The sequence below is a fragment of the Culex quinquefasciatus genome, chromosome 2, assembly GCF_015732765.1.
Source record: "Culex quinquefasciatus strain JHB chromosome 2, VPISU_Cqui_1.0_pri_paternal, whole genome shotgun sequence".
In the NCBI taxonomy this organism is placed as follows: Eukaryota; Metazoa; Arthropoda; class Insecta; order Diptera; family Culicidae; genus Culex; species Culex quinquefasciatus.
In genome coordinates this window covers 18,050,466-18,077,930 of record NC_051862.1, presented here as the reverse complement: position 1 = coordinate 18,077,930, position 27,465 = coordinate 18,050,466, and the positions used below count along the sequence as shown (strand labels likewise).

The 27,465-nt window shown below is 38.7% G+C and overlaps 3 protein-coding genes across 3 annotated transcripts; 1 reads left to right on the top strand and 2 right to left on the bottom strand.

Moving 5' to 3' along the window:
• Positions 1–214: 214 nt before the first annotated feature.
• On the bottom strand, positions 215–13,846 carry LOC6047150 (protein disulfide-isomerase). Its single transcript, XM_038253849.1, has 4 exons — positions 13,701–13,846; positions 13,128–13,355; positions 1,220–2,493; positions 215–1,150 (listed from the first exon to the last, which is right to left on the bottom strand). Exons 2-4 carry the CDS (start codon positions 13,276–13,278, stop codon positions 1,094–1,096), a joined length of 1,482 nt encoding a protein of 493 aa, XP_038109777.1. The 5' UTR covers positions 13,279–13,355; positions 13,701–13,846; the 3' UTR covers positions 215–1,093.
• A 3,394-nt stretch (positions 13,847–17,240) lies between these two features.
• On the top strand, positions 17,241–19,325 carry LOC6037650 (tRNA (uracil-5-)-methyltransferase homolog A). Its single transcript, XM_001847485.2, has 3 exons — positions 17,241–17,499; positions 17,556–18,870; positions 18,927–19,325. The coding sequence occupies exons 1-3, from the start codon at positions 17,302–17,304 to the stop codon at positions 19,259–19,261; spliced, it is 1,848 nt and encodes a 615-aa protein (XP_001847537.2). The 5' UTR covers positions 17,241–17,301; the 3' UTR covers positions 19,262–19,325.
• LOC6047152 (beta-1,3-glucan-binding protein 2) lies at positions 19,316–26,697 on the bottom strand. Its single transcript, XM_038256157.1, has 2 exons — positions 25,559–26,697; positions 19,316–19,937 (listed from the first exon to the last, which is right to left on the bottom strand). The coding sequence occupies exons 1-2, from the start codon at positions 26,613–26,615 to the stop codon at positions 19,378–19,380; spliced, it is 1,617 nt and encodes a 538-aa protein (XP_038112085.1). The 5' UTR covers positions 26,616–26,697; the 3' UTR covers positions 19,316–19,377.
• Between the last annotated feature and the right edge of the window lie 768 nt (positions 26,698–27,465).

Genomic DNA, 27,465 nt, shown 5'->3' with positions numbered 1-27,465 from the left:
AAATTTTAAAAGAATAAAAATTACCTAGATCGGTGAAATATTTTTTTCTGAATATTTTTCCAATACAAAACAAAAAAAATCAAATGCTTGAAATTTCCCATCCTAAATTGAATGCTGTAGGTTATTTTAATTATTTCAAACAGAAATATCACAAAAAATTAACCAGAACATCTATTACCAAGGTGGACATTTTCGAAAACTAGAAAAAAGACCATTTAAATTTTCCTATTACTTTATTATCCGTTCTTTTTATGTCTCTGCAATTTAAGTATTTTGTTCATTTGTTACTCTGTTACAGTGAAGATCCGACAGGTAAAGAAGTTTAACCAATTTACGCCATTGTTAGAATCAAATGTGTTATCAATAATTTGAAATTTTATTGTTTTATCTTCCCCAGGCGGAATGTGCACAATACCCGCACTTTGTTATCGAATGCCCCAGATGACCCATTTATGTGCTTCAAAGGAATTATTGTGCTTTTTGTCAGAAAATGTACCACGGACCACCGCACCACCGATGGAAGCCAGGTTTGCAGGAAGGAAAATGTAACATAACTCTCTTTCTCTTATTTTCACGATTTCTCCAGTTTTATTCCTTTAATGTTAATATAACATTTGAAAAAATGCATCTCTTTCTCACAGTCTGCTTCCTCCCGCTCTGCTTCTGCTGCACACGCACCATCCGGACCCGGTCGCCGTTCAAACTTTGTTTTTTTTTTTGGTTTTCCCCGTTTTCTGCGCGACAGACAGCTTCTCTCTCACGTTTTACAAATTACTAAATAAAAAGTTACAGTCTCTTGCAAAGTTTTGCCTTTAATTCCTACACAATCGCTGCTGTTTCTATCTTGAACCGGGTTTCTTCTGTCTACCTTTTTTTTTTTTACCTAAAACACGAGTGTTGGAAAGAGGGCGAAAAAATGGTAGATGTTGGGGGACGGGGAGAATCCTAACTCGCGACTATCTTACAGCACTGTTTTTTTTGTTGGAATTTGTGTTTGTGTGTAGTGTTTTTTTGAATGCAATTTGCTGATGTTTTGAAAGTGTCCCTATCCTTGTGTGTATTTGCACTAATCGTAATGTTTGCAAGCGCAGATTTACAGCTCATCCTTGGAGGGAGCGTCTTCCTCGACATCTTCCTTCACCTCGGGTTCCTGAAACGCAAAACGTTGGGGGTTAAGATCTTGAGCTAATTGGTGATGCGGGTTTAGGGGGGGTCTTACCTCAGCGGCGTCCTTGCCGTCCAGGAAGGCGATGAATCCTTCCAGGGTGCGTTCGCCTCGGAATTCAACCTTCTGGTTGTCGCCCTTTCGGTACAGGTAGATGGTCGGGAACGAGTTGATCTTGGTGTGCTCGAGTTCGTTGGCGGTGGCGTCCATCTTGGCGATGACGATCGTCTCGGAGTCGGCGTAGTGCTCACCCAGCTTGTCGTAGATGGGCACCAGCTGCTTGCAGTGTCCGCACCACGGAGCGTAGAACTCGACCAGGACGTCCTTGCTGGCATCGAGGGCGACTTCGTCGAACTTGGTCGAGACGAGGGTCTTGACGGGGGTCTTGTCCCAGTCCTCGGGCAGTTCCTGGGACAGCAGGTGCTGTTTCAGCTTGCCCTCCAGGAAGTTGGACACGAAGGCTTCGATCTTGTCGGCGGACAGGTCAGCGGATTCCGGCTTGAACTTGGCCATATCTTCCTCCAGGTGGATGATGCGCATCGACGGGACCTCATCCTTCTTCATTCCGAAGAACTCCAGAATGCGCTGGTGGTCTTCCTGGTCGGCATCGATGGTCACGAACAGGATCTTCTCGCGGAACTTCTTGGCGACCTCACGGGCAGGGTCGATGTACTTTTCCGAGTGTCCGGCCTCCTTCGAGATGAAGAACAGCAGGTGGTTCTTGATTTCTCCTCCGAAGATCTTTTGGGCAGTTTCGTGGCTGAACTCAACAATCAGCGGCAGAGCCTGGGCGGCGACGAACTTCTTCAGCGCATCCTCGCTAACCTCACCCTCAAAGACAGCCTTTCCATCGTCAAAGTGCTTGAACAGCACGATCGATCCGCACTTGGCCTCGTACTTGGCGTACACATCGTCGCTCGAGGTGATGGCAAACGGATACTCGTCGACGGCGTTGGCAGCGGACAGGAAGGCCTTGGCCTCGGCAGACTCACGATCCTTGAAGAAACCAACCACGACGACCTTGTTCTCCTTCAGGAACTCCTCGGCGGCATCGACGGTCTCCAGCTCCTTGGCGGCCGGTCCGGTCTTTTTCTCCAACCACGAGATGATGGTGTCCTTTTCGCGACCTCCGGTGTACTCGATCGGGGTTCCGCTGCGGAAGAACTTGAGCGTCGGGTAGCCACGGATTCCGTGCTTCTCGGCCAGCTCCTGCTCCTCGGTGGCATCAACCTTGCCCAGCTTGATGGTGGATTTCTTCTCCTCTAGCGCTTGGGCGGCCTTGGCGTACTCGGGGGCCAGAGCCTTGCAGTGGCCGCACCACGGGGCGTCTGTGGGAGGGAGAGAAAGGGGGAAAGACTATTTTTAGCAAATTGTAACGATTCAAAACACTGGTGGCGACGGCGGTGGCAATTGTGCATATCTAATGAATGGCAGTTGCTGGAAAAAGATTTCTATTTCCATCTGGAAAGCCCATCATCATCGTTAGCATCTCATTGAACTGGTCTCCAGGGTGGCGGCATGGATTCGTGATCTAAATTTATTACCCGCACAGACGATAATAACCAAATTCATGCTATTTCAACAACAAATACTGTTAAAATAACTGAAAGTGTTATGGAATCTTCTTGAAAAATCTATTTTTGCATAACAGTTTAATAACAATTAATGTTATCATTGCAAAATTTTTATTGGTCTGATATTGATTGAAAGCCAAAACAATTTTGGAATAACATTTTTTGTTATGGAAGAATACCTCCAACTGTTTTTGGGATGATCGGATTAGTTATTAAAATAACAAAAAAAAATTATTACAATAACAAAACTTGTTATAAATAACATAAAATGTTATTGGCCTAGTATTTTCAAAAATCAAAAAATGTTATTCCCAAGTTATTTCCGTCTGCTCGGGTAGTTTTGTTGTTCTCTTTTGTACAGTCCGTAACAATGTTTTTTGTTGCTTATGATTAACGACGTGTTTGTTAAATACAAAAATCATGCCAATATTTAAAAATGTGATTGTGAAAGGTTAAAAAATTATAAATTTTAAATAAGGCGAATATTTCTAGAAACAAAAAAAAATAACCAAAGATGTTGACGTTAGAACTATCGAGGTTCGAATACGATTATTATAGATTTAAGATTAACGTTATTAATATCGATATTGTATTGTATATATTTCCGAAAAAGACTTAATCATGTAAAATTGTCAAAGCATTTACTTAGAATTATTTTTTCTATGAGATATTTAGTAAGATGCAAAATATGTGCCCCAATTACTAATCTAATCTAACCCTACCGTCAGCCTGGAAAATGCCTTAGGTTGATTAACGCCTAGCATCCTCTTGTCGTTATTAACAATTGCAGTGCCCCATTGCAATAGATTGCATTGAAACATCACAAACGTTAAAGAGGCCAGGCCAACTGCGTAAAGTTAACCGCAAAGATGATTCGTTGAAGTGGATTGAGTTTGAGCACGAATGTTCGAACAACAATACATTCCTGTCAAAGTATGTGCCCCAATTACATACACAAAAAAAATGACAAAATACCGTATTTTTTTCGAAAATACTAAAATTTTCAAAGTTTGCAAAATAGGTATCAAACGAAGCGAAATGTTGTATGCATTTTTACTATAATTGTTATAGGCTTTTTTCGAGAAATCCTAAAATTTTACACTTTATTAAATATTTGTTAGTGAAATTCTTTTAATTTAAACATTTTCACCAAATACCATATTTTTCCAAAAATAGTCCAAATTTAATGAAAAATATGGTCTTTAAAAATTATTGTATTTTACAATAAAAAAAATCTCTAGTGCCCTCATCTGGGGCGAATCGGGACTACATTCTGTATAGGGATAGCAGGTTTCGGAGCAATTGTAATTTGGGAAACGATGCACTATTTTTGTTAATCTGTGTCTGTTCTATCCGAAACCAATAAAAATAGTCGAATATTGTTCAGTAACAACATGCAAATTTGGCTTCTTTTGATACCCACATTGCAAGTTACAAAAATTTTAGTGTTTTCGAAAAACAAGGTATTTTTTTAATTTAAGTAATTTTGCAAAAATACATAAATTTTCAAAAATTACAGTGTTTTTTCGAAAACACTAAAATTTTTATAATTTGCAATATGGGTATCAAAAAAAGCCGGTAATTTATAAAAAAAATAGCATTTTGCAATTTTTTTTTATTTCACATCGCCAATTTTGACACCAAGTCTCCAACAAAGTTTTAGGTTATGATTAGGACAACTTAGAAGAAATAGTCAGTATCAATATTGTAAAACTTTTTTTTTTGAGATATGTTGAATTCTAAATCGAAACATATGTTGCTAAATTTTGATAAAGTTCACCGCTTTTGAGTCACAGCCATTTTTAGGATAAATTAATTAATTCGACCTTTGGTTGCTGAGATATATCTTTGCAAATAGTTGGATTTTTTTTTAAGTTCTATCCAATTGACCATCACCTTTCAATCGATGATATCTTGTAAACCATTGATCAGATTTTCAATCTTAATGAGTTAAACTTGTGTGATTTTTTCAACTGTTTGAAAAAATATATTTTTAAATTTTTAAAATCAAGACTTACATTTCAAAAGGGCTTAAATCATATTATTTATCTCAATTGAAACGTAAGTTGTAAGTTGAAAAACCTGAAAACATTTGTTTAGAGTGTAACAATTTTTTTTGAATAGTTCTAATTATAACCTACAACTTTGCCGAAGACACCAAATCGATCAGAAATAACCAAATGCGCTTAAAATTTCAGGCTAGCTTCTGGGGCTATAATTCTACAAAATTCCGGTCGAGGCGTTCAAAATTGAACACTTTTGTCTTTTTCATATATCCGTGAGCCACGCTAATGGACAGTCCCCCAAATTTGTATGGAGCCTTGTAAGAAGAAGCTAATGATGCAAAATGTCTAACTTGGACACTAGGAATCGATGGACATAGTTCCATACAAATTAAAAAGCAATGAAAATTCGATTTGCGAAATTCTAGAGAATTCCTCAAATTAAAAGGGAGGAGTCTAGGGCAAATTTCAGTTCGGGTAATCGAATCCCAATGAGTTTTTTTCGTCATCTTATTTTTGATTGCTCCAGAATGACCCCTAAACTACGCTAGAGTGATCTCAAAAATAATAAATCCAAAATGGCGGCCAAAATTCGCTGAAATATCGAAAAAATGCATTTTGTAATTTTAAAAGACAATCAACTACTCAAATGTGACTCCACTCAAATTTTATGTAAAAAGAAAAAAAATAAAAAAAACGATTTTTTCATTAGGCTTCAAATAATCTAGTCTGGACTGTATTCTAATCAGTTTGCAACCTAAATTTTTAAAATGTTTTTTCTTATCATGAATATTTTTATTGCAATGAGAAATATTTCTAGAAGTCAATGGAAAAAAATTCTCGAAGATTTTTTATTTAATGAGATTTTATTTTGACAAGAAATACTAAATCAACAAAATTATTATTTTTTGATTAAAAAACTGTTACTTGATTTGAGTAAACAGTCGAGACTCGTTTATTCGAAATCCTCGGAGAAAATTACTATGGATAATCGAACCACGAAAAAAATATTTTTTCGTTAACTTGTTTTGGATTGTTGAGCTCAAAGATGACCACAAAAATGCACTAGTGATTTGAAAATTTAAAATCCAACATGGCGGCCAAAATGGCAGTGATGAACATTGAAAAATGCCTTTGATAATGTGTTTCAATCGATCAGCTACTCAAATTTGACAAAAATGTGGTCTCAGAAAGCAAAATTGATGTTAAAAGAGAGAAAATTAAAAAAAAAATATCCAAATTCCTAACAAACCTTCGAATAATCGAAGCTTCAGATATTCGAACTTCGGATAATCGAGTCTGGACTGTTTTCCTTTTTTTCAAAGCCTTTCCCACCGGCAAATTTCCTTCCAGCCCATCTAACCGACGCGTCATGACGTGGCGGCGTCCAAGCGTGGTGTACCGAAAACGTGGCCCGAACCAGCCCGGGGTATCGAATTACCCTGTGCAGTCTCGGAGACCCGAGATTTGCACATTGTCCCAATGTAAAAAAAAATCTGTTATGACACGTTGACGGCCAACATGCACAACCTGACATGTTTTGACACGCTGAGAGGAATTCTTCGAAACGCGAACCTGCTAATTCTAAAACGTTTCGATGCAGTTTTCTTTTTTGCTTCCAGAACCCCACCCTTTTTCCCAGTGATGACGAATCTCTCGTGGAGTGGCGTTGCCGTTCCAGTTCGTTAGGTCGCCCCATCGCGCGCGCCGCAGGCCTGACTATGTTTTAGTTGGTTTTACTTGTTGCTTCATCTTCCCACCCTTTTTCCCGACATTTCCGTCCGTCCAGCCGGGAGAGAAAGTCGTCATAAATGGGGAAGGAAAGAAAAACAGCATGGAGTTGTTGCTGCGGCACAACATGTTTTTTCGATTCGATCGAATTACATCATTAGCGAAGAGCGAAAAGTGCTTCATCGTGTCCCGAGAATGTCCACGTCTACAAACTCCGAAGTTGATGGGGTGGTGAAGGTTGAAAACTAGTTTGCCGCAAGAATGTTGAACCTTCTGCGAAAGTCAAGACTATGAGGGAACTTGCGATAATAATCTCTCGGGGGGAAGGCAACCGAGCGCAGATAACTGTAGTTGCGTTCCGCCAAGTTTCTTCCTTCTTTGGAAGTCGTCGTCGGAGGAGGAACCAGCTGACCAAATCTGAGCACTCTTTCTTGGTGAGCTGAGCATTAGAAGCAACTCAACGAGGAGACAAGTGCGAGAAAGGTGACTGACCGAAAATGTAAATTGCCTGCGTCTGGTTAAGGTGTACGCCACATGTGTTGGTGCTGTGGAGGCTTAATGTTGATCGAGCCGGCCGGCCGGCGAAAAATATGCTTCCAATTTTGAAATTGATTGCACGTATTGGTAGTGCCGATGCCGGCAAGCCGTTGAAGAAGCAATTTCGTTACGAAACTGCCGGCAAATTCCGGTTTGTTCACGTTTCGTTGACGTTGATATTTGACAAAAACATGCTCGACGACGACCCAAATTGTCGTTTGCACTCCACTTGTTATCCGTTATCAGATTTTAGGGTGACTTGTTTTTCCACGAATCTGATACCAAGAATGAGGTAATTGTTGTTGATAAGAGCGTCGTTTGATTACATTTCCCCCCTACTAGCCGATGTGTTAACGGACAGATAACAAAAAACTGTTTCGAACACGTAGACATTCTGGAAAAAAAGAAAACCCAATTCTAATTAATCATTTTTAAATTGACCAAATTCAAAAAAATGTGGTGAAATCATTTCTCCACGACTAGGTCGACGTGTCCATTACACAGAGCAAACCCACGCCACAGTGTCCACGTCTTTCTCTCGCGAGGCCACGTAATCCATACAGCAGATTTGCCCTCCCCCCGCTAAAGACACCCGCCCAACCTAGAAAACCGGTTTCATTTCTTTTCCCCTAACCCTCGCCCGAGTTCACAGACGACGACGACTTAAATCGGTTCTGCAAAACGGACCAGCAAGCACTAAATAATTCTGGAACTTGGTTCCGTCGCAGTTCGATGGGTTGATGATAGTGGTGGTGTCGGTGTGTGTGTGGGGATGACATTCTCTTTTCTTTTTATTTGGTACTTCTCCGGCAGCAAAAGAAACAGAGTTGTTTTTTACACTACAACCACCAACCGATTGGATTGTACAGCGAATGAGCCACGGACAGGGTGGCTGATCGGTGTAAAAATAAGAACAGTTAAAAATCTTTATAAAAGAGCAAAACAGTTTGCTGGTAATATCTTGTTTTCTAATTTAATTTGTTTTCCCAAAACCTTAACAAATCTCAATCTCGAGCAAAAAGTGATGAAAACATTAAAAAAATATATAAACTAGATTTTTTAGAGTAAGCTTGCATTTAGCATAAGCATAAATGCATTACTAGAACTAATCTGCAAATTAACTTTTTCACAGAATGAGCATTTTTCTATACAAGTTTAAGAGGTCAGTTATTGTTTTGTGAAAAGCGTGCAGTCATCCCACATATTTGGAACAACCACAAACTCGGAACACTTTTTTAGCAATTTGTTGATGGGATGCCAATTACAACTTTTCTTTCGATCCTACTATTTTTAAGGACCTTGTTATGGCCATTCTCTTGCTATTTCACTGGTAAAAGTTTATCTTTTATAACAAAACACTGCTGTGGGATGTTATTGTTGCACCCACAATAACAAAACATTTTATTTTAACAGAAAAATCCATCAAAAAATTATCAAACTATTTACAAAACCAGAGTTAAGTTTAAAATTTATTGGTTTCAGCGTTTGCTGTCATTATTTGTTGAAAATATGCACTTTTGGAAGGAACCCAAGTTTGTTTACATTTTTTAGAAAAAAATGTCTTGAATTTTTGGATTTCACGTTTACAAAATTTACATTAAACATTAAAATGTACAGTTTATAGACACTTCAGTCGAAAGATCACAACAAAACGCTTTCAAATTAAGGTTAAAGTGAATCATTAACGATGCACATCAACCAGAGCTTTTGCACCTAGTTTTTTGTTACAGACATTTTAGTATCTTCAAAACTACGGGTACTATCGAAATACTTTGTTATTCATCCCCTAAAGTACTGTCCACAAAGTAACTACAACAAAGTTTGACTAATTTTACAATTCCGCTGTTGCAGGATTGGGTCCGTAAGTTGGACAGTTTTGGAATAAGTAGACAACAACTTCCTTCGTTGCTGTGCTTCCTTAAAGGAGGTATTAGACTATGACAAAAAAACACACAAACTCGCACTTTTTCGCGTTTGACAATTTGACAAACTCGCAAACAAGAAAAAAATTATGCAAGCTGACGCTTCTGTAACAAATGTTGTCGAACAAACAACGCAGACAAACTGTCAAAATGTGCGAGATTAGGGGAAATCTACCCATTTTAATCCTAATAAGCGGTCGTGTTTGAATGATGCTGGATAATCTAGAGTCTCCCTTGAATTTTACTAAAACCAAGTACACCAACGAGTAGAGCAAGTTTTTGTGAACATTTCTGTTTATTTTCACTTTCACTAAAAATTATTCTATTTCTTTACCAAGCATTTAACAAAAAAAATTCCCAAGGGTATTCTAATCGAGGCGAATGCATTGGGCCACGCCCATTTTTCTAATATCGGCTTAGTTCTTTTTCTTCCAACACTCTGTCGAGTGTTGCCATTTGCGCTGACAGTTCAAACGAACACTCACGAAAAGTGGCATTTATAGGAAAGTTTCCTGGCATCGCTGGCTGTGCTGCTGGTGGTGTTGACGGCCAGCCTTTGTTCTTTTTTGCCTTCGTCACTCGCTCGGTTTTCTTCAGCCTTCGATTTTAATGCAAAGTGAAAATTGAAACGTCAAACGACTTGGCGCGTTTGTTTTTTTGATGGCGCTTGCTAATTTATTACATTTTTCGGGATTATTCTTCAAGTGAGTGATTAAGTAACGGTCAAAAGAACATGTTGCCGGTAGTTGGAAGCAATTTCATATCTTAAGCGCCGTGAAAAAGTAAGCGAAAGTGAAAAGTTAATTTTGGCGATATTCATTAAGCGTTTGAGGGATTCTCGTGTGTCACTGTGTGTGCCAACAAAATGATGAGAAGTGGTCTCGCAAAATACAAATTATGATCAAAAGTGCATTAAATGTGATCTTTTTGGCCAGTAAGTGGCATACATTTGCGTGCTTACTCGAGGCGGTGCTGTTGCTTGTAAGTTTATAGCCCAAATAGTATTTTTGGAGCTTTAATCGAGCATCAAACTCTCCATATGACGAAGATAGGTGTTTGATTGGAAAGGGTAGATTTCCCCTATTTGTTTGTTTGCCGTAGTCTAATACTCCTGAAGTTCAATAATCGATTTTCCACGATTTTTTTTTTGACTGAACATTTAAAAAAAATGATGTTTATAAATGTTTATATTTTCTTTTTTCGTCTTTGTCCATTTATAAAAAATAATTTTTTTCTTAGAGCCCGCCTCGTTCATCATCCCGGTACGAGAATCGAACTTGCGACCTCTGGATTGGAAACCCAGCACGCCGCTAGTCGAAACCCATCCCCTACCGGTCAGTATTCCCAGTGAGCATATTTACTCTTTTAAGGGATCTGACTTTGCCGAGCCAGACAGGAATCGAACCCATCACCTTCCGCTCACAAGGCGAAACCAGTAACCTCACGGCCACGGAAGCTCGGCAAAATGTAACTGATTCGTTGGATTATAACACATTTCCCGTTAAAACACATTTTTTTCTGAATGAACTTTATAACAGAAAGCCATTTCCAGAATTCGGATTGAATCAAAAGAATGATAAATTTATATGAAATTTAGTTCAACTTGGTGATTATTCGTTTCTTTTTACACGTAAATATTGATTTGATCTAACCAGCTTAATTTTCAAATGAATGGCAGATTTTAAATTTCTTTTCTTGAAAATGGGTTATTTCACCTCAAACGTTCAAAGCACTCGAAATCGACCTTTTCAGATCAAGATCAAATTTTTTGGGGCTGTTAATACCACGAAAACAAGCAACAATTTCAATTTTCGTAAAAATCGGACCCCAAATGGAAACCGAAAGTTTCGAAAATCGCATTTTTTTTTTATTTAAAAACCTGCATTTTCAAACTGCAGTATCTTTGGAACCAGATGCCGTACAAAGTCGAGCCAGGACTCATTTTGAATAAAATTGAATGTAAAATTGATTGGCGTGGTCCCTTTTCCGATTAAAAATAGTTTGCAGTTATGTTTCACAAATGAAAACTTGTTGCTTAAATTTCACATGTAAAATTTTCTCAGGAACACGATGGTGCTGTCAAAACTTTAATTTAAATATGCACTCAATGTAAAAATTAAGCAACAGATTTCTATTTGCGCAATACTGAGAACAATTCTAATGCTAAAATGCTCTTCTTGAGATATCACAGTTTGATTATTATTATTATTTTTTTTTAGGGAGAAGGCGAAATTTTGGCTTTGATTTGGGGTCCGATTTTGATTAAAATCGAGATTCTTACTTGTTTTTAAGGTATTTTACAGCCCAACCAAATTTGAGATGGATAAGAAAATTTAGGTTTAAAATTTGCACTTTTTTGGGCAGGATTGAGGTGGAATGACTTTTTTTGCCTTCCTCACCTCACTGAGGCAAGGCTATAAAATCACTCGAAAATTGAACTTCTTAAATATGCGGATTGCAGACTGGATTTCACCATGTTAAGCGATGATTGTCTAAGCCCAAGTTTAAACTGTTCCTTTCGGTTTGTCACAAAACATATTTGATCAATTAAATAGAAACCTGAATGGGTTAAAAAGAGGAAGAGTTTTATTCATAGTGCCTCTCTTAAAATAAATAACATAATAGGTTTTCTAAACAAAGAAACAAACTTTTAATCAATTTTGGGGAATCGAGCCTGTTTTTTCAGCCTTACATTTGAATCGTTTTACCCATTTTCGTCACACTAAGCTTCTCAGTCGACTCTCCTCTCCTTTGCAGTTTGCCTCTATTCACACAACATTTTCAGATACATCAAAATGCTTAATTTTTTGAGAATTAAACTGAAATAGTCAAAAACACTTAATGATAGCTATTATTCATTATCAAAGTTCTGATAAGCCGATAATAGAAATGGGCCAAGAATGGGTATATTTCTCCTACTCGAAATATTCCAAATACAAATGAAGATACAAAAAATATGTATCTACTTTTAGGTTTGTTGCAGTCTGCAGGAAACAATAAAAATAAGGTCATAAAAAAAAGTTAAAACTCGATAATTCGAAAAAAGTTACTACGAAAAACAGAAAATAGGCAAAATATAATGATTGGAGTTAGTAGAATAGGCCTGAAACTACCATAAACTAAAGTAGATAAATGAATGCAATTAAAAATACTCTAAAGGAAAGAAAGAAAAAATAATACAAAATTTTCGTAAAAAAACGTAAGAATGGGTTGATTCGACTGATTCAAGTTAATTTCATTTAAAACGTTTTAGAAAAATCTATACGTGCAATTTTTGTCAAACAATGAATTGATTCCCTTAAGCATTGCAAATTTTAAAATAACTTTATTATATGTATTTAAGAATGCAAATTCTGATAAAAATTTCAAATCCGAATAAAAGATTAAAATTCTTAAAAAAGTTATCTTACTAAGTAGTTTTATCAAACACTTGCTAAGACAAATTCAATGCCTTTAGTTTATCACATTGCTAACATTTTCCCCATCTAAGCAGCCACCATGCGCCACGCCAATCCATCCATGAATGTGTGTGCGCATTGCGTGCCATCGCTCCGCGAGCTAGCACCAATACTAAAGCTGAGCGAGTGCTAAGCTAGAATAGCTCCAAACACCTACTCCCAACCTAACAAGAGTGCCGATACTTTTTTGTTACGAACTCTGTTTTCTCTGGCACTGTGTATCACAGTTATGAAATCTTATTGTTTTTATTCTTCCACCTCCACATCGTAGCAACACTACCAGTAGTAGGCCGAACTAGTAATTTGTTTATGGTAATGATTGCCGATGATGACGACGACGACCGCGGCGATGATGCCGATCTTAGTAGGCTGGCAATCAATTGCAATCCCGAACAAGATGTGCAATGATGTGGTGCAGCTGTGACGACGTGGTACAACTCAGAAATGGAGCAACATAAAAAAAAATTCTTCCACGTATGCAGCCCGCACCTGAAGGTTAAACTTTCGCGAGGTGGTGAGGGTTAGATAAGACACCGGCCACGAAGGCAGACGGCGCGTCCAAGACGTCAAGCAAGCGCAAGAAGAAGAACGTAGCCAAGTTGGCCATTTGCTGCAAGGTGCATGCGGTTGCAGTAGGCCAGCCGGAGTGCCAACATTTCGGATCTAATCTGCCAACAACGGGGTCTTTCCAAGATGGAGAATCGAAATCGATCGAAAAGAAGGAGATTGCTACTTACAGAATTCCACCAGCACGAACTCGTTGTCCTCGATCACCTTCTGGAAGTTGTCCTTGGTCAGCACCAGGACGCTGTCCTCGGTTTTGACTTCGTCATCGGCGGCCACCAGGGCCAATCCGGCCACCAACAGCATCAATCCCAGCACTCTCATTGTGTGTGTGTGTCTGTGTGTTCCGTTCCCCCGTCGTCGATTCCTCAGAGCCTACTGCGCGCCTCTCCTGTCCGTGTCTGTTCGGTGGGAGCAAACACCGGAAGAAAGAAATTTTTGGAATTTTGATTCAATATTTGCCGACACTGTTTCTTTTTGTAGTTTTGCTGTTTTTTTTGGTGTAAAAAAAGGAAGAAGCAGTTGCCGGTTCGCGTTTTTCCAATGAACTAGCTCGAGCCGGAAGCACCCGCTCAACTTTTATATCGGAACAAGACCTCGCTACTTTTTCCACTTGCAATGAATCACACACACGCACACCAGCTCCCCAGCGAGGAAAAGTCATTGGAAAATTATGCTCATCACCAACCAACTGAACCCCCCTTTTTCTTTCACCCCACTCAGAGACAAAAATCACGACTACTTACGTTCACGCTCAGACAACTACTGAAAGAGGAACGCCGCTGGCTGCTTCCAGCAAGCTTGTGGAGAGAGAGAGCGCACCCGAGAGAGAAAAGCTTCGTACGTGGCAGGTTCGCTCCGTGTGCGGCTGCGATTGGTCGAACCACGCGTGCTTTGACAGAAGCGAGAAACGTCAAGCGGGCTGTTGTTGGGTGGTGTGCGGTTAACGGTAACCACCCTGGGCGGCGTTGACGGATGGGTGGTGTGCCGTTAGGTGAAAACCGTGACAGCTGGTGGGCTAATATTTACAGTTTGACGTTTGCGCTGTGATTGGTTGGGGTGGTTTGTGAATGGAAAAGCAGTTTCGCGGGAGACGGACATTTTGTGATTCATTCATTGTTGGACGAAAGTGGTCTAAAATATGAAACTACACTGAACACCCGGTGGTTCGACACTTTTTAGTTTATAACCCGTTAAATTGACTAAGTCAAACTGATTTCGTCACGAAATAAAATTTTAATTACTCTTGAAAAGAAGGTGACTAAATGTTATTTAATCAAACTATCAAACCAAAAAAATATATCTCTTTTAGTTTGAAAACATTCGGTGCTTCATCGACATTTGATTTAACCATTTGCTGCGAAAGTAACAGTAAAAATTGAAAAAAATCACTTTGGATAATCGAATCCTCGAATAATCGGACCACAAAAAAAACTAATTTTGTTCGTTGTAGCTTGAGCTCAAACTACGCTAAAGTGATTAACCCTCTAAAGCCCATGGTAGTACAGACCAAAATGTAAACAAAAATCGGGTATTTTTGGGAAAATAATTAAACACTATTTTTACAAGCTGGCACGACCAACACGAAAGCATTTTAGATGAAACAAAAAAATGTTCAGGAAACATTTGGACCCTTTCTAAGAGCCCCTGCACATTGAATTTGAAATTTTACCTTCATTTATTTTCGGCTTTTTCAAAATGGTGCACCAGAGCCTCGTATAAGACCAAAAATTATCAAATTTCTAAAATCCTAAAATTTCTAAAACACTAAAATTCAATGAACTCTATAAATTCTATGAACTCTATCCAGCTTTTTAAGTGAAAATGGCGTTCGAATGGTGAACGCCCGAAATGTCAAAATCACGCAGTGGTACCAACATTACGAAAAAAGTGTGCCATGGCATGACAGCCGCATTTTTTTCTAATGTTGGTGCTCTTGCGCGATTTTGACATTTCGGACGTTCAACATTCGAACGCCATCTTCGCTTAAAAACCTGGTTAAATTATTCTATAAATTCCATAAATTCTATAAATTCTATGAATTCTATTAATTCTATAAATTCTAAAAAAATTATAAATTCCTTCCTTGACCTGATCAAAAGTGTTAACTAACAAGTTATCGTACCCAATTAATCAGCAAATTACAAATAACTTACATTCTATAAATTCTATAATTTCTATAAGTTCTATAAATTCTAAGAAATGCTATAAATTCCAAGAAATTTTAAGAATTTCTTTAAATTTTAAGAAATTATAAAAATTGAAAAAAATATAAAAGCTTATAAAAAATTAAAAATTCTTCAAATTCAAAAAAAAATATGAAGATTCTCAATCTTTATAAGTTTTAAAAAATCTAATAAAAATTAAAATTTTAAAAATTCTAAAAAAATTGACAATTTTAAAAATTTTGAGCAAAAAATAAAAAATTAAAAAAATCATTTTTTTTAAATTCTAAGAATTATAAATATTTCGCCACCGGGGTGACATTGGGTCTGGGGGGTAAGATTGGGTGATAAGGCTTTCTAGTCAGAAATTTACCAACACATTCAAAGTATGTTAACATTACAGCTGGAGATTTGTTTGCATCATTTTTCCTATCTCTTTCTAGCTAAAGTTTTTTGTCAGGCAACTTCTTTTTTTGACTGGCCCCCCGATATGTCAGCCAACATACTTCGCAGGGCTGTGACAGCTTGAGCTCGATCATTGTTTGCATCAGGACACTATGGCAAGACGTTCGTCATTTTTGGGTTAATTTATATTTTTTTCACTGGGCCTAGAAAGCCTTATACAAATTTCTGCATTTTGTATGACCAAAATCACCCCAGATCCAATGTCACCCCTAATGACGGTTCTAGAAGTTCTAAAAAATCTTAAAATTCTTAAATCTTAATTTTTTAAATTTTATTTTTTGCTAAATTAAAAAAAAATTCTGAAAATTAAATATTTTTCTTGAATTGGGTCCTAAATGAAGCTCAAATTTCCGATATTTTTGTTCACTATGATAAAGCTTGTTTTTCTGAGTACTATGAAACTTTGTACGTCCTCAAAGGATCTAAAATGGATTTTTTAAATCAATTTTTAAAAATTAACCTCGCGGCCTTTTTGACAGGAAAGGTCCTACTTGACAGCTCGCTCCAAAAAAAATTGAAAAAAAATAAGTCTTGTCAATTTTTTTTTTACAATAAAATGAAAAATAAGTGATCAGAAATGGTTTTTAATCGTGTTTTTTTACCGTTGTACATAAACATTTGCTTAGGGCTTTAGGCCCCAATTCTGTAGTTCTATAGCCCAACAATTCAAAGTAAACTCCAAAATTCAAAAGCTATCCTTTTTTTAAATTCTATAATTGGAATTCTTAAATAAGTTTGTTAAATAGACAAATCCAGCGAAAGCTCAACGCTGCTTTTTGATGGTGAGAGATTTGACAGCTCCCATACTAAATGTCTCGATTTTCATACTTTTTGTTAATTTTCTTTTAAAGTAAAATACTTAACATATGAAAACTATATATTTTTGGTGCCCAAAATTCCTGCTGAATCGAATGGTGTACTTATCTCGATCGCATATTTTTCGAACAGTTTTTATTTTAATAATATTCTAGACACATTTTGTGCACCTAATCAATCAATACTTTCATCATAAATAATAATTTTATTGCTTAAAAATGGTGTTTTCCTGAGCTCCCATATTCAAATACATGGAAGCTGTCATTTCTAACACCATTGGCCACCTAGCGGCCATTTCAAACTGGATTGGTCTATTTATTTTTCCATTGCAAGTTCATGTAAGGTATGCACTTCGGAAGAAACCGGTCAAGAAAAATTTCAAATGGGCAGCAGCAGTAGCGAAAGCAAGCCAGAGAGGGTGAAAAAAGCCCCGAGAAAACATTCCCTCTCTTTGGTTCTGCCGTTCGTAAAGCTGTTTCTTAACCCCTTTTCTTTAGAAGAGCATACCGGCCCTCAACCTGGAGATTTTTAAAATTTAAGTCAAAAATCATCTAAAATACGTATAACGAAAACGACTACGTTATAGGTGAATGGATTATATTGAGAGAGTAAAGTCAAAATTTTAAATTTATAAAAATATTGTTTAAGTCCTAAAATAAGTTACTTTTTATCAAATATTCAAGTAATGTAATTTATTTTATATTTTTTTTCTTGTCATGTTCAAATCTAAAACTTTAGATCACATTCAACGAACGAAACATCTTCTGCTCGGGTTTCGCACAACTGTCAAATCCAAACGATGAATGAAATTTGTTTACCAACACGAAACGTGCAATCCAAAAAACGCGTGTGAAACTGGCGCCGGAGCAAATTGAAATTGAAACTAAATTTAAACTAAACCATGGAAGCAGAGCCAGTAATTGCGGCGGAACCCGCCATGGAAGCGTCCAAGCAGGAGGTGGAAAAGGTCGTCCCCGAGGAACCCGTTGAAAGTGCACCCAAAAAGAGCGACGAGTTTGCTTACCTCGATGCGGCCGGCTTTTCGTCGGAGCGGTTCAAGATTGAGATTAAGAATTTGCCCAAATATTACGGGATTAATGTGAGTAGATTGAATTTGGTTTGTGGAAGTTTTGGTCTGACTGGTTTTGCTTTTAGGAAATGAAAAAGTTGCTCAACGTTAAGCTTTCGCTGGCGACCAACAAGATCAAGATCATGCGTCCGGGTTGTCCGTTCCTGTTTGTTTGCTTCCGGGATGACGCGGAACGGCAGGCGGCCATCAAGGCGATTGACGGGTACACCTGGAAGGGTAAGAAGTTGCAGGCCCTCGAGGCGAAACCTTCGCCGGATCCGTTGGTCAAGCGGCGGAATGAATCCACGAAGTCGGACGGAGTTGTGTCGGTTAAGAAGCGCCGTACGCTGGAGGAGTCGGTTACGGCGCTGGCTTATCTGAGCTACGAGGACCAGCTGAAGCAGAAGCAGTCGGAAATGCACAACGTCTTGAAGGGGTTTGGGGATGAGGTTTGGAAGAGTTGTCCCACGATGCGGTCTTACGTTGAGGAGATGAGGAAGTTGAATGATGGACTGCCTTGCAAGTTGGAGGATATTCGGGGTTCGCCGCAGGTTGACGGGTATCGGAACAAGTGCGAGTTTTCGATTGGGAAGGATGGGCAGGGCGAGGTGAGGGTTGGGTTTCGCGTTGGGAGCTACTCGAATGGGTTTTTGGAAGTTGAATCGCCGGATAAGTTGAAGCACATTTCGGAGAAGATGAAGTTGACTGTGAAGCTGTTTGAAGAGTTTGTGCAAAAGTCGGAGTATGATGTTTACAGCCCGGAGACGTACAAGGGATATTTCCGTCAGTTGACTGTGAGGACGTCGAACGCGACCGGACAAGTGATGGTGGTCATCGGAATCCATTCGCAGGAGCTTGGAGAGGAAAAGTTGTCTGAATTGCGGTCATCGCTGGTCAGTTGGTTTACTTCGGAGAAGGCAAAAGAGATCGGAATCAGCTCAATTTACTTTCAAACGATTGAAAAGTTCAAATCTGGCCAGAACGCTCATCCGACGACCCACCTGTGGGGCGAAACGCACATCATCGAGGAAATTCACGGCTTGAAGTTCCGCGTCAGCCCGCAGGCCTTCTTCCAAATCAACACTCCGAGCGCGGAGATCTTGTACCAAACGGCGATCGACCTCGCCGGGACGACCAAGCAAACCAGCATTCTGGACATTTGCTGCGGAACCGGCACGATCGGGCTGTGCTTCGCCAAGCACTGCAAGCAGGTTCTGGGGGTGGAAATCGTGGCCGAGGCCATCGCGGATGCCACGCACAACGCGAAGGAGAACGGCATTGAAAACTGTAAATTTTACACCGGAAATGCGGACGACTTGATCACCTCGCTGGTGCGGAACGCCAACGTGCAAAAGGACGAGGATCTGGTGGCGATTGTGGACCCACCGCGTGCGGGACTTCGTAAGTTTTCCAAAAATAACAACAAATTTAAAATTAATTGCCCCTCTTCCTTCCAGATATTCGCTCCATCACGCAGCTGCGCAACGCCCGCGGTCTGAACCGGCTGATCTACGTGTCCTGTTCGCCGCAGAGCGCCGCCAAGAACTGGGCCGACCTGATGCGTCCCCGGTCGAAGGTTATGCGCGGCGGGCCGTTCATGCCGAAGCGTGCCATTCCGGTGGATCTGTTTCCGCACACGCCCCACGCCGAGTTGATTGTGCTGTTCGAGCGGGAACCGGAGCAGGACGAGGAGGAGGAGGCGGAGCAGAAGAAGGACGAGACTGAGAAGGTGGAAGGTAAGGTTGAGGGTGGGGACAAAGCAGCTGAAGTTGTTGCTGAAGAAAAGGTTTGAACATCGATGATGTTTTTGGGGGAAGTGAATAATTTTGAAATAACGAAACATTAATCAATTTGAAGGAACCATTTTTATTTACGCCGAAAAATCCTTACAAACTAAGTCAGGAACATTTAAACAGCGTAAACTCTCACGTAATCCACCAGCAGCGTACTGTTCGCATTCCACGTCGGATACCAATCGCCGCGAGCATTCCAAAACGTGTACATCGCCTTCACCGACAAATCCTTCCACGGCTTTTCCGGAAACAGATGAAAATCGTAATGACCCCCCACACCAACCCCTAAGCTAACGTAAAACTCCTTATCGAACGGCGCCATCCGATTCCCGCTCAGCTTCCACAAGTTCGCAATCTGCGGCTTCGTCGCGACCATCTCCTCGTAAAACCCCGCCCCCTCCGGAACGATGTGACAGTACGTTTCCTTGTCCACCTCCATGAAAATTCCCTCCGGGCTCCAAGTTAGCGCAAACTCGTGAAATTGGTCGCTCCAGTTGGGTGGCCGCGTGAGGGTGCACATTTTGGAGCAGCGCAGCGGTTCGGCGTTGTTGAGGATGAGACCGCCGGAGAGTTGGTTCCGCAGGCGGGGACCACCCGGGGAGTAGGCCACCCGCATCAGGCCGGAAGCGTACTCGTCACGGCCGTAGAATTCGTTGCTCGGGCGGAGGTAGAGCTCTGTGGAATATAAAATTATAAAATCATATAAAGAAATCGTTAAAAAAAACTCATAAAATATAAAGCCGTAAAGTCTTGAAAAATGAATCTAGGAATGCATTAAAAAGTTGTAAGCGGAAATATATGCAAATTTGTTAAATAGATAATTTATTTGAAAAATCCTGAAATTTTCACAAAAGTTTTTTTTGTAAGCCCTATTCAGCGTTGTAAATGAGTGATAGAAAAAACTATCATTTGATGATTCTTGCACCAAAATATCAAAAGGTATAGCGACTGTCACTATAACTTGTGAGTTCTCTTTTTTTATCTCGTGATTGTCAGCAAGAGCATTCTCTTTCTATCACTTCTTCTCTGTTCCTCGATTACGCACGCTCGTCGAAGATTTTTTTGTTTACTCAGAAAACCACAGGAAAATACTGCGAGAGGGGATCCACGCACTAGGTACTGTTAAACTGTTGTTTTTTGAAAATGAAACAAGTAAGGCAATAAAAAAAATGTTGTTGTTAAGGGACCATCCATAAACCACGTGGACACTTTAGGGGGTATGGCGATTGTCCACGCTCCATACAAAAAAGATTTTTTTTGTATGGACAATTGTCCACGAAGGGGGGGGGGGGGTTGAGATTACCAAAAAAAGTGTCCACGTGGTTTGTGGATGGTCCCTAAGTAAATGTACGCATTTAAAAAAAAAAAGATAATTTAATTGAATTTTCCTCAAATTTTAAAAAAAGCTTATATTTTGTGTAAGCCGTATTTAAGATATTAGTTTTTCAATCAAATAAATAAAAAAATATTTAAATAATTTGTTTCACCTTTTTGAAACATAAACCATGTTTCTTCAAAAAGTTGTTTTCATGTAGCGAAGAATTAACAAGAAATCTAAAAATCTACATAAATAATACTAATAAATAACTAAAAAGTGGCGATGCAAAATATTAAAATTTTTGTGAAATTCTTTCGGAATGCTAAACTTATTTTGCATCTAAAAATATATGAAAACATTTTATCTCGCTTACTTTTTCAAAAGATCTTATCTACATAGGAAACCCACGGCGCATTGGTTATTTTGAAAAAGTAATCTAGATATGATTTCCAATAGTTTTAAAAATATAACACTATTTTTAGAGCACTTAAAAGCTTGAAATTTGGAAAACGAAGCACTAGTTTAGATGTTCTGTGTCTGTTCATTCCGAAACTATCAAAAATATCCAAATATTGTACAGTAACAAGGCTAAACCAGTTGTCCCAATTCGCCCCAGATAACGGTAAAATAAAATTATGCTTGAATTTACGAAAAATCTCTTGAAAGAGATTTACATATTTGAAACAATGAAAAAACTCACAAATAAATTACAGAAGCTTGCAAGGAAGCAAAAGAAAAAATATTTTGAAAAAAATTAAAATATGTTCAGAATTTTTCTCATAAGGCTTTTAAAGAACTGTTCATGTTTGAAAGAATGGAAAAAGTCACACAAACAAAGAAAAAATTAAAAAAAGGAAATAGTATAACAGAAATTATTTGGTAAGTATCTCTGAAATATGATCCAATTCTGGAACAGTGAAAATGCATACAACATTTCGATACTCATATTGCAAATTATGCAAATTTTGAGTATAAAAAAATGGATTTTGTGAAAAGCTTAGTGTTTCATTAAAAAAAACAAAAAAAAAAATAAACTTTGAAACTTTTTGCATTTTCAAAAAAAAAATTGCCAACACAGTTGTTAAATCGTTGAATCCAACTTGATTTTCCTCAATATGGTCCTAAAACAATGTAATAATGTAATGTACAACAGCTGCAAAGTTAGTTTTTGAATATTGATTTAAAAATCAAAATCCTTTGCGATCATTGTACTCCGAAAAATAAGCTTTATTGTTGTGAACAATAATATCAGCAATTTAAGCTTAATTTTAGGGCCCAATCACAAAAGGCTTTTCCTGTTATGAAAAAGGTTTTTTGTTAATTCAAATATTCCTTATTTTTCTGCGTGTGAATGAACACTAATAAGCTTCCAAACTGGATAATTTATGTCAATGTAGGGAATATGGATTGGATATGCATATGTAATAAATTATTGAATGAGTATTAATTATAAGATTATCATAAAATTTATTTAATAAGAATTTAGAGCGCAAGAAAAAATGCCCACCTTTACCAATATTGCCTTGTTACCTGTCTTGACAGATTGCGTATTGAGCGCGCTAGCGAGAGAGAACAAAGAGCGAGAAAACATCGAGGAGCACGCGACTTGCTAAAGAGAGCTTGAAGATTGTCAAATGAGTTTTTGTGGTTGATTTGTGTGGAATAAGACGTGCTGTTTATTCCCTGGGCCTTGTAAAGTCAAGGGGCATGATTTGATCCTAGTGCATTAGTTAAAATTTGGGTATAGGGGCAGGGGGGGCAGAATGGACCATGGGGGCAGAACGGGCCACCCTTGGTTTTGGGCTTTAGAATGGATTTAGACCAACTGTAAGGCAAGGGTCTTATAAAGGACGTCAAATAGCATCACCATACCGAAAACGACGTTTGAATTCATTGTATTTTTCGAATTATGAGCAAAAATGTAAATTTATTGACAAAACCACGCAAATGTTGTTTATTTCGAGGTTCTTAAATAAGCTTTCTGAAAAGTTGGATTGTTTGAAAAAGTTTGCTCAATGCTTATAACGTTACTAGATGCTACTACCAAGGTATACAAACAACAACGGAACCTTAACATCATTTAGAGGCTTGGTGGTGGAAGTGTTAAATTAAAATCCACTTGGGGGCAGAATGGACCACCCTTTTCCTGCCTTATAAAAACAATCAAAAGTTAAAAAATTTGATCTAAATTGATTATTTCATTCCTGGTAGCTTCACAAATCACGTTTAATGCAACAAAAGTTGATTTTTTAGTTGTTTCGACGCTTAGTTGTAAAAATAGTGTCTTTTTTCGACATATTTACACTATTTTAAAAAATCTTTGTTTTTTAAAGTTACTATTTTTATAAAAGTGATCAAATTTCATGGAAACTATAATGGAAAGGTCCCTCAAGTAATTTCTTATCACCCTTCAACTTTGTATTAGAAGAAATGGCTTGTTTTCTAAGGTGGCCCATTCTGCCCCGCAGGGTGGTCCGTTCTGCCCCGCACCCTGGAAAGTTAATCGAAAAAAAAACTTTTTTTTTTAAAGTGGCTCAAAAATAGTTTTAAGTAAAAAATTTTTATCAACCAAGTATACAACATTGAAGGGGACATTCCAAAGCATAAGCCTACTACACTGGATTCATAAATTTTTATGTTTTTCTATGGTTTTTGGTGCATTTTCCTTAGGCGGTCCATACTGCCCCCCCTGCCCCTACATTCTTTTTTATAAGCACTATGGACACCACTTCATGCTACGAGAACTCGCTTTGTCGCAGCCCCAGGGCTTAAGCGTTGACCGATAAGCTGTCTTCGTGAACTAGGTAGTTCTCCGATAGTGAAAATATCACAATTGCACAAGACACCGCTGCTTCTGTGACTTTTTCACTATCACAATGTGGGATTTAGGTGGGACTTTAGGATAGTACAATTGATTTGTTGCTTAGCATTAGCATTTAAAATAAATCTGTATCCTTTCCAAATCTATTTGATGATAAATTTAGTTGCAATTGTTAAGTTAGAGTAATACTGTCAATAAACTTTGATTGATGCAGAATACTAGGCATTCTTTTATGTCAAATTGTCCATAGAGTCTCGATCAATCAATAATGTAATGATATCGGACAAAATTCGTTGATCTGTTGAACTACCGGTTTTCGGATTATGGTTGTATTGACCATTGTTGCGAATCGAGGAACTACGGATGTTTTGACGTAAATGGTCATTTCTTTTTAAAATCGCACAACAAATTTTTATTGTTTTTTTGATAGAAGTAGTACTGCAACAGTTAAAGGAACGTTTAGTTTTGAACATTAAGTTTAGAGGATTTTAGATTAAGATTTAGATTTTCAATCCAAAGTAGTTAGCAAATGAATATTTGGACTTAAATGAATAATTGAATAAGTTGGACTTATGAATAACACACAACTGTGCATTTATTCTAGAGTCAGATCCATACAGCGTCAGTGTTTATTTGGTCGAAGTGTACTAATTCATTGGCAGATCTGATTCTAGTTGTAATGTACGACAAGACTACTGACGGACGTGACAGGACGAGGGCCCAGTTTAGAGGTTTCAACATCAACGATGCACAGTGGGCGAAATGGAACCCAAAATCGGACTTAATTGAACGCGGCTGGTTCCCTGGTATGAAAAATAGTGTTACTTATGTAAAAAAAACCGGGGAATCGATTGGTGATGGTTTCATCCACCGCACAAAACGGCAAAGGGTCCATTTTGCCCCGATTCCCCATTTTTTTACATTTTTTCTTGAAAATCGGTCTGTAATTAGAGCGGAAGCTTTAAGCGGCCATCCAAAATACACTTAACTTATGTAAAAATGTCCCAGGAATCCAGTAAAAATATCCACTTGCACCGCAAAAATCATCTAGGGTCCATTTCACCCCAATTCCGCTATAAAAGCAATTTTGGCCATTTTCAAATGTTAGGTCAGATTTTACAAATCTGAAAATATTTTTAACGTAAAGATCAAACAATTTTACATAAGAATGACGATTTGCACTTGATAGTTTAACACATTTATGTTGATAAAAATAAAAATTATGTAAAAGGCAGTTTATTCTGCGTTTGGGAAAATTGGCCCAAAACTGATTCTTCAATCTTTTTATTTAGTTTAATTTCTATATCAACATAAATGTGTCAAACAATCAAGTGCAAATCGTCATTCTTATGTAAAATTGTCTGATCTTTACGATAAAAATATTTTCAGATTTGTAAAATCTGACCTAACGTTTGAAAATGGCCAAAATTGCTTTTATAGCGGAATTGGGGTGAAATGGACCCTAGATGATTTTTGCGGTGCAAGTGGATATTTTTACTGGATTCCTGGGACATTTTTACATAAGTTAAGTGCATTTTGGATGGCCGCTTAAAGCTTCCGCTCTAATTACAGACCGATTTTCAAGAAAAAATGTAAAAAAATGGGGAATCGGGGCAAAATGGACCCTTTGCCGTTTCATGCGGTGGATGAAACCATCACCAATCGATTCCCCGGATTTTTTTACATAAGAAACACTATTTTTCATACCAGGGAACCAGCCGCGTTCAATTAAGTCCGATTTTGGGTTCCATTTCGCCCACTGTGCGATGTGCGGCTGGACCACCACCAAAAAAAAAAAAAAAATAAATAAATAAATAAGACGTGCTGTTTATTCATTGCAAAATATCTGTGTTTCTATTACAATCAGATTTTTTTTTGTTGATTTGAAAATCAAGATTTTTGTTAAATCAACGCTAAACATCAAAGCAGCTTTTTCAAAACAACAAAAGACTTTTGTGGAATTGAGAAAATCAAGGTTTGTTTCAATGCAATTTTCTTGTTGATTATATTCAACAAAAAATTTGTTGATTCAAACCTCGTAACATTATCATTATTACATAATCTTAATCGTTGTATGTCTTTAAATATGCAAACTAAACTAAATTTTTGGACCTATTTCAAATAAAAAAAAAAAGAATTTGCAAAAATTATACTCACGTGGAAATATCCAATCCCCCTTCGGCAACTTCGCCCTAATCACCACCTTCCCATACATAAACTTAAACGAATTAAACGTCGATATCTGCGCCGAAAGCGCCGGCGGTATCATATCAAAGTCAATCTTCCGATCCCGGATGCAATCCCGCGAGTTCAACACGCCCGTACACTCCGCGGCAAACATAAACTTGGTGTTGGTCGAGCCCGGGCCAAACTTGCTCTCGAACAGGGTCGGCTTGATGGCGAGTTTCCCGTCGCGGACCTGGATGTTCTCGTTGAAGTCGGCGTACACGACGAACTCGTTGTCCGGATCCGAGCCGAAGCGGTTTTCGATGCGCCACTTTTGTTCGTTCAGGGAGCGACCATCGAAGGTTTCCTCGAAGATCAGCTTGCCGCTGCACACCTTGCGACCGTTGACCAGGGTTCGCGCTCGATCGCACTCTTTATAGCCCAGCTCTTCGGCGCTGGTTTGCGTGGAGATTGTCCGAGTTCGGATCAGCGGTGGAGACTGGAACTCTTTGGATTCGTAGTCGAACGGACCTAGTGGAACGTACGTATCCGGATCTACACCTTTCGTTCGCCGTTCGTTGTTTTTGTACACAAACGGAGGCAGCGTCGTTGACGTAGTCGTCTTCCGACCTCCTCCGCCAACCCCCGGCGTAGGCCCGGTAAACCTGGTGACCTCATACGTGCCATAGTTCCCACGGTACGTCACGCCGTTGTGCGTAATCACCGTCTTGTAGTAGATCGTATCGCCGACCTTCAACTCGGCCTTCCGGTCGACGAACACAAAGCGGCCGTTCCGGGGCTGAGTCAGCGTCTTGGCCCAACGGCCAATCTCGTACTCGTCCTCGAAGCGGTGGTTTAGTTTGGCGTGGAATCCAAACAGAGTGATCCCCGCTTCTTCAGGGATCCAAGCGATCAACCCACGCGGTTGGTATACCTCGAAGCGTGGCTTTGGTGGACGGTAGCGGGAAGATCTTCGGGGAGTGGAATCAACTAGGGTACTACCAATGAATATTAAAAGAACAAATTGAAGTTGGAGCCTCGCGGGCATCTTGAACTCGGTTTGAAGGTCGCGTTCGTACTGAAAGGAATGAGTAAGAATTCCGAGGAGTTCGGATATCGCCGGATTTTCCGAGTGTTCAAGCTTGTACGTGACGCAGTGCTACTTATTCTACAACTCAACCAATGAGAAGTTGATGTGCTGTGAGACTCCCAAACACTTTTTATTAATTAGCCGTTATCGATACGATCAGCGTGCTAGGCGGCGCGCCTGGCAGATTATAGTACACAGAAAAAAAAAATGATGGTAATATTCATCAGGAAATGGTGACAGATTTTGTGGCAAAAAATATGTGTAATATTACATCAGGAATTAATGAATTTTCATCAGTTTCTGATGAATATTCATCAGATTCACATTTTTACACATTTTTTGAGTAATATTACTCAAAAAATGATAAATATTCAACCAACAAAATTTTCAACATTCCAAAATTCAACTTTTTTTTGCTGTGTAGATCGTGGGAAGGCGCGTTGAGACAATGTGCGCGCGAGAAAGCATTGACATGCATGCGGTTGAGATCGTTGGGCTTATGGCTAGAGTTGTTTTTAAACAATGTTTTGTTAATTATAAGAAAATGACCTTTTTGATTTTTTTTAAACCTTAATATCTTTTTGCAACAGCCTCCAACACCCATACTCCCATAGGTCAAAAGATAGGTAATTTCATGGACTATAAGCCTACGGTATTAACTTTTTGGCCAATCGCAGTTTTTCTCATAGTTTTACGATTTTTCTAGAACAAACATTTTACAACGTTAGTTTTTGCCCTGTAGGCCAAGAAGACGGCACTTTTTGGTCTCAATTTTGTCATATTTTGCTCGCGTCAATTTTGCTGAAAA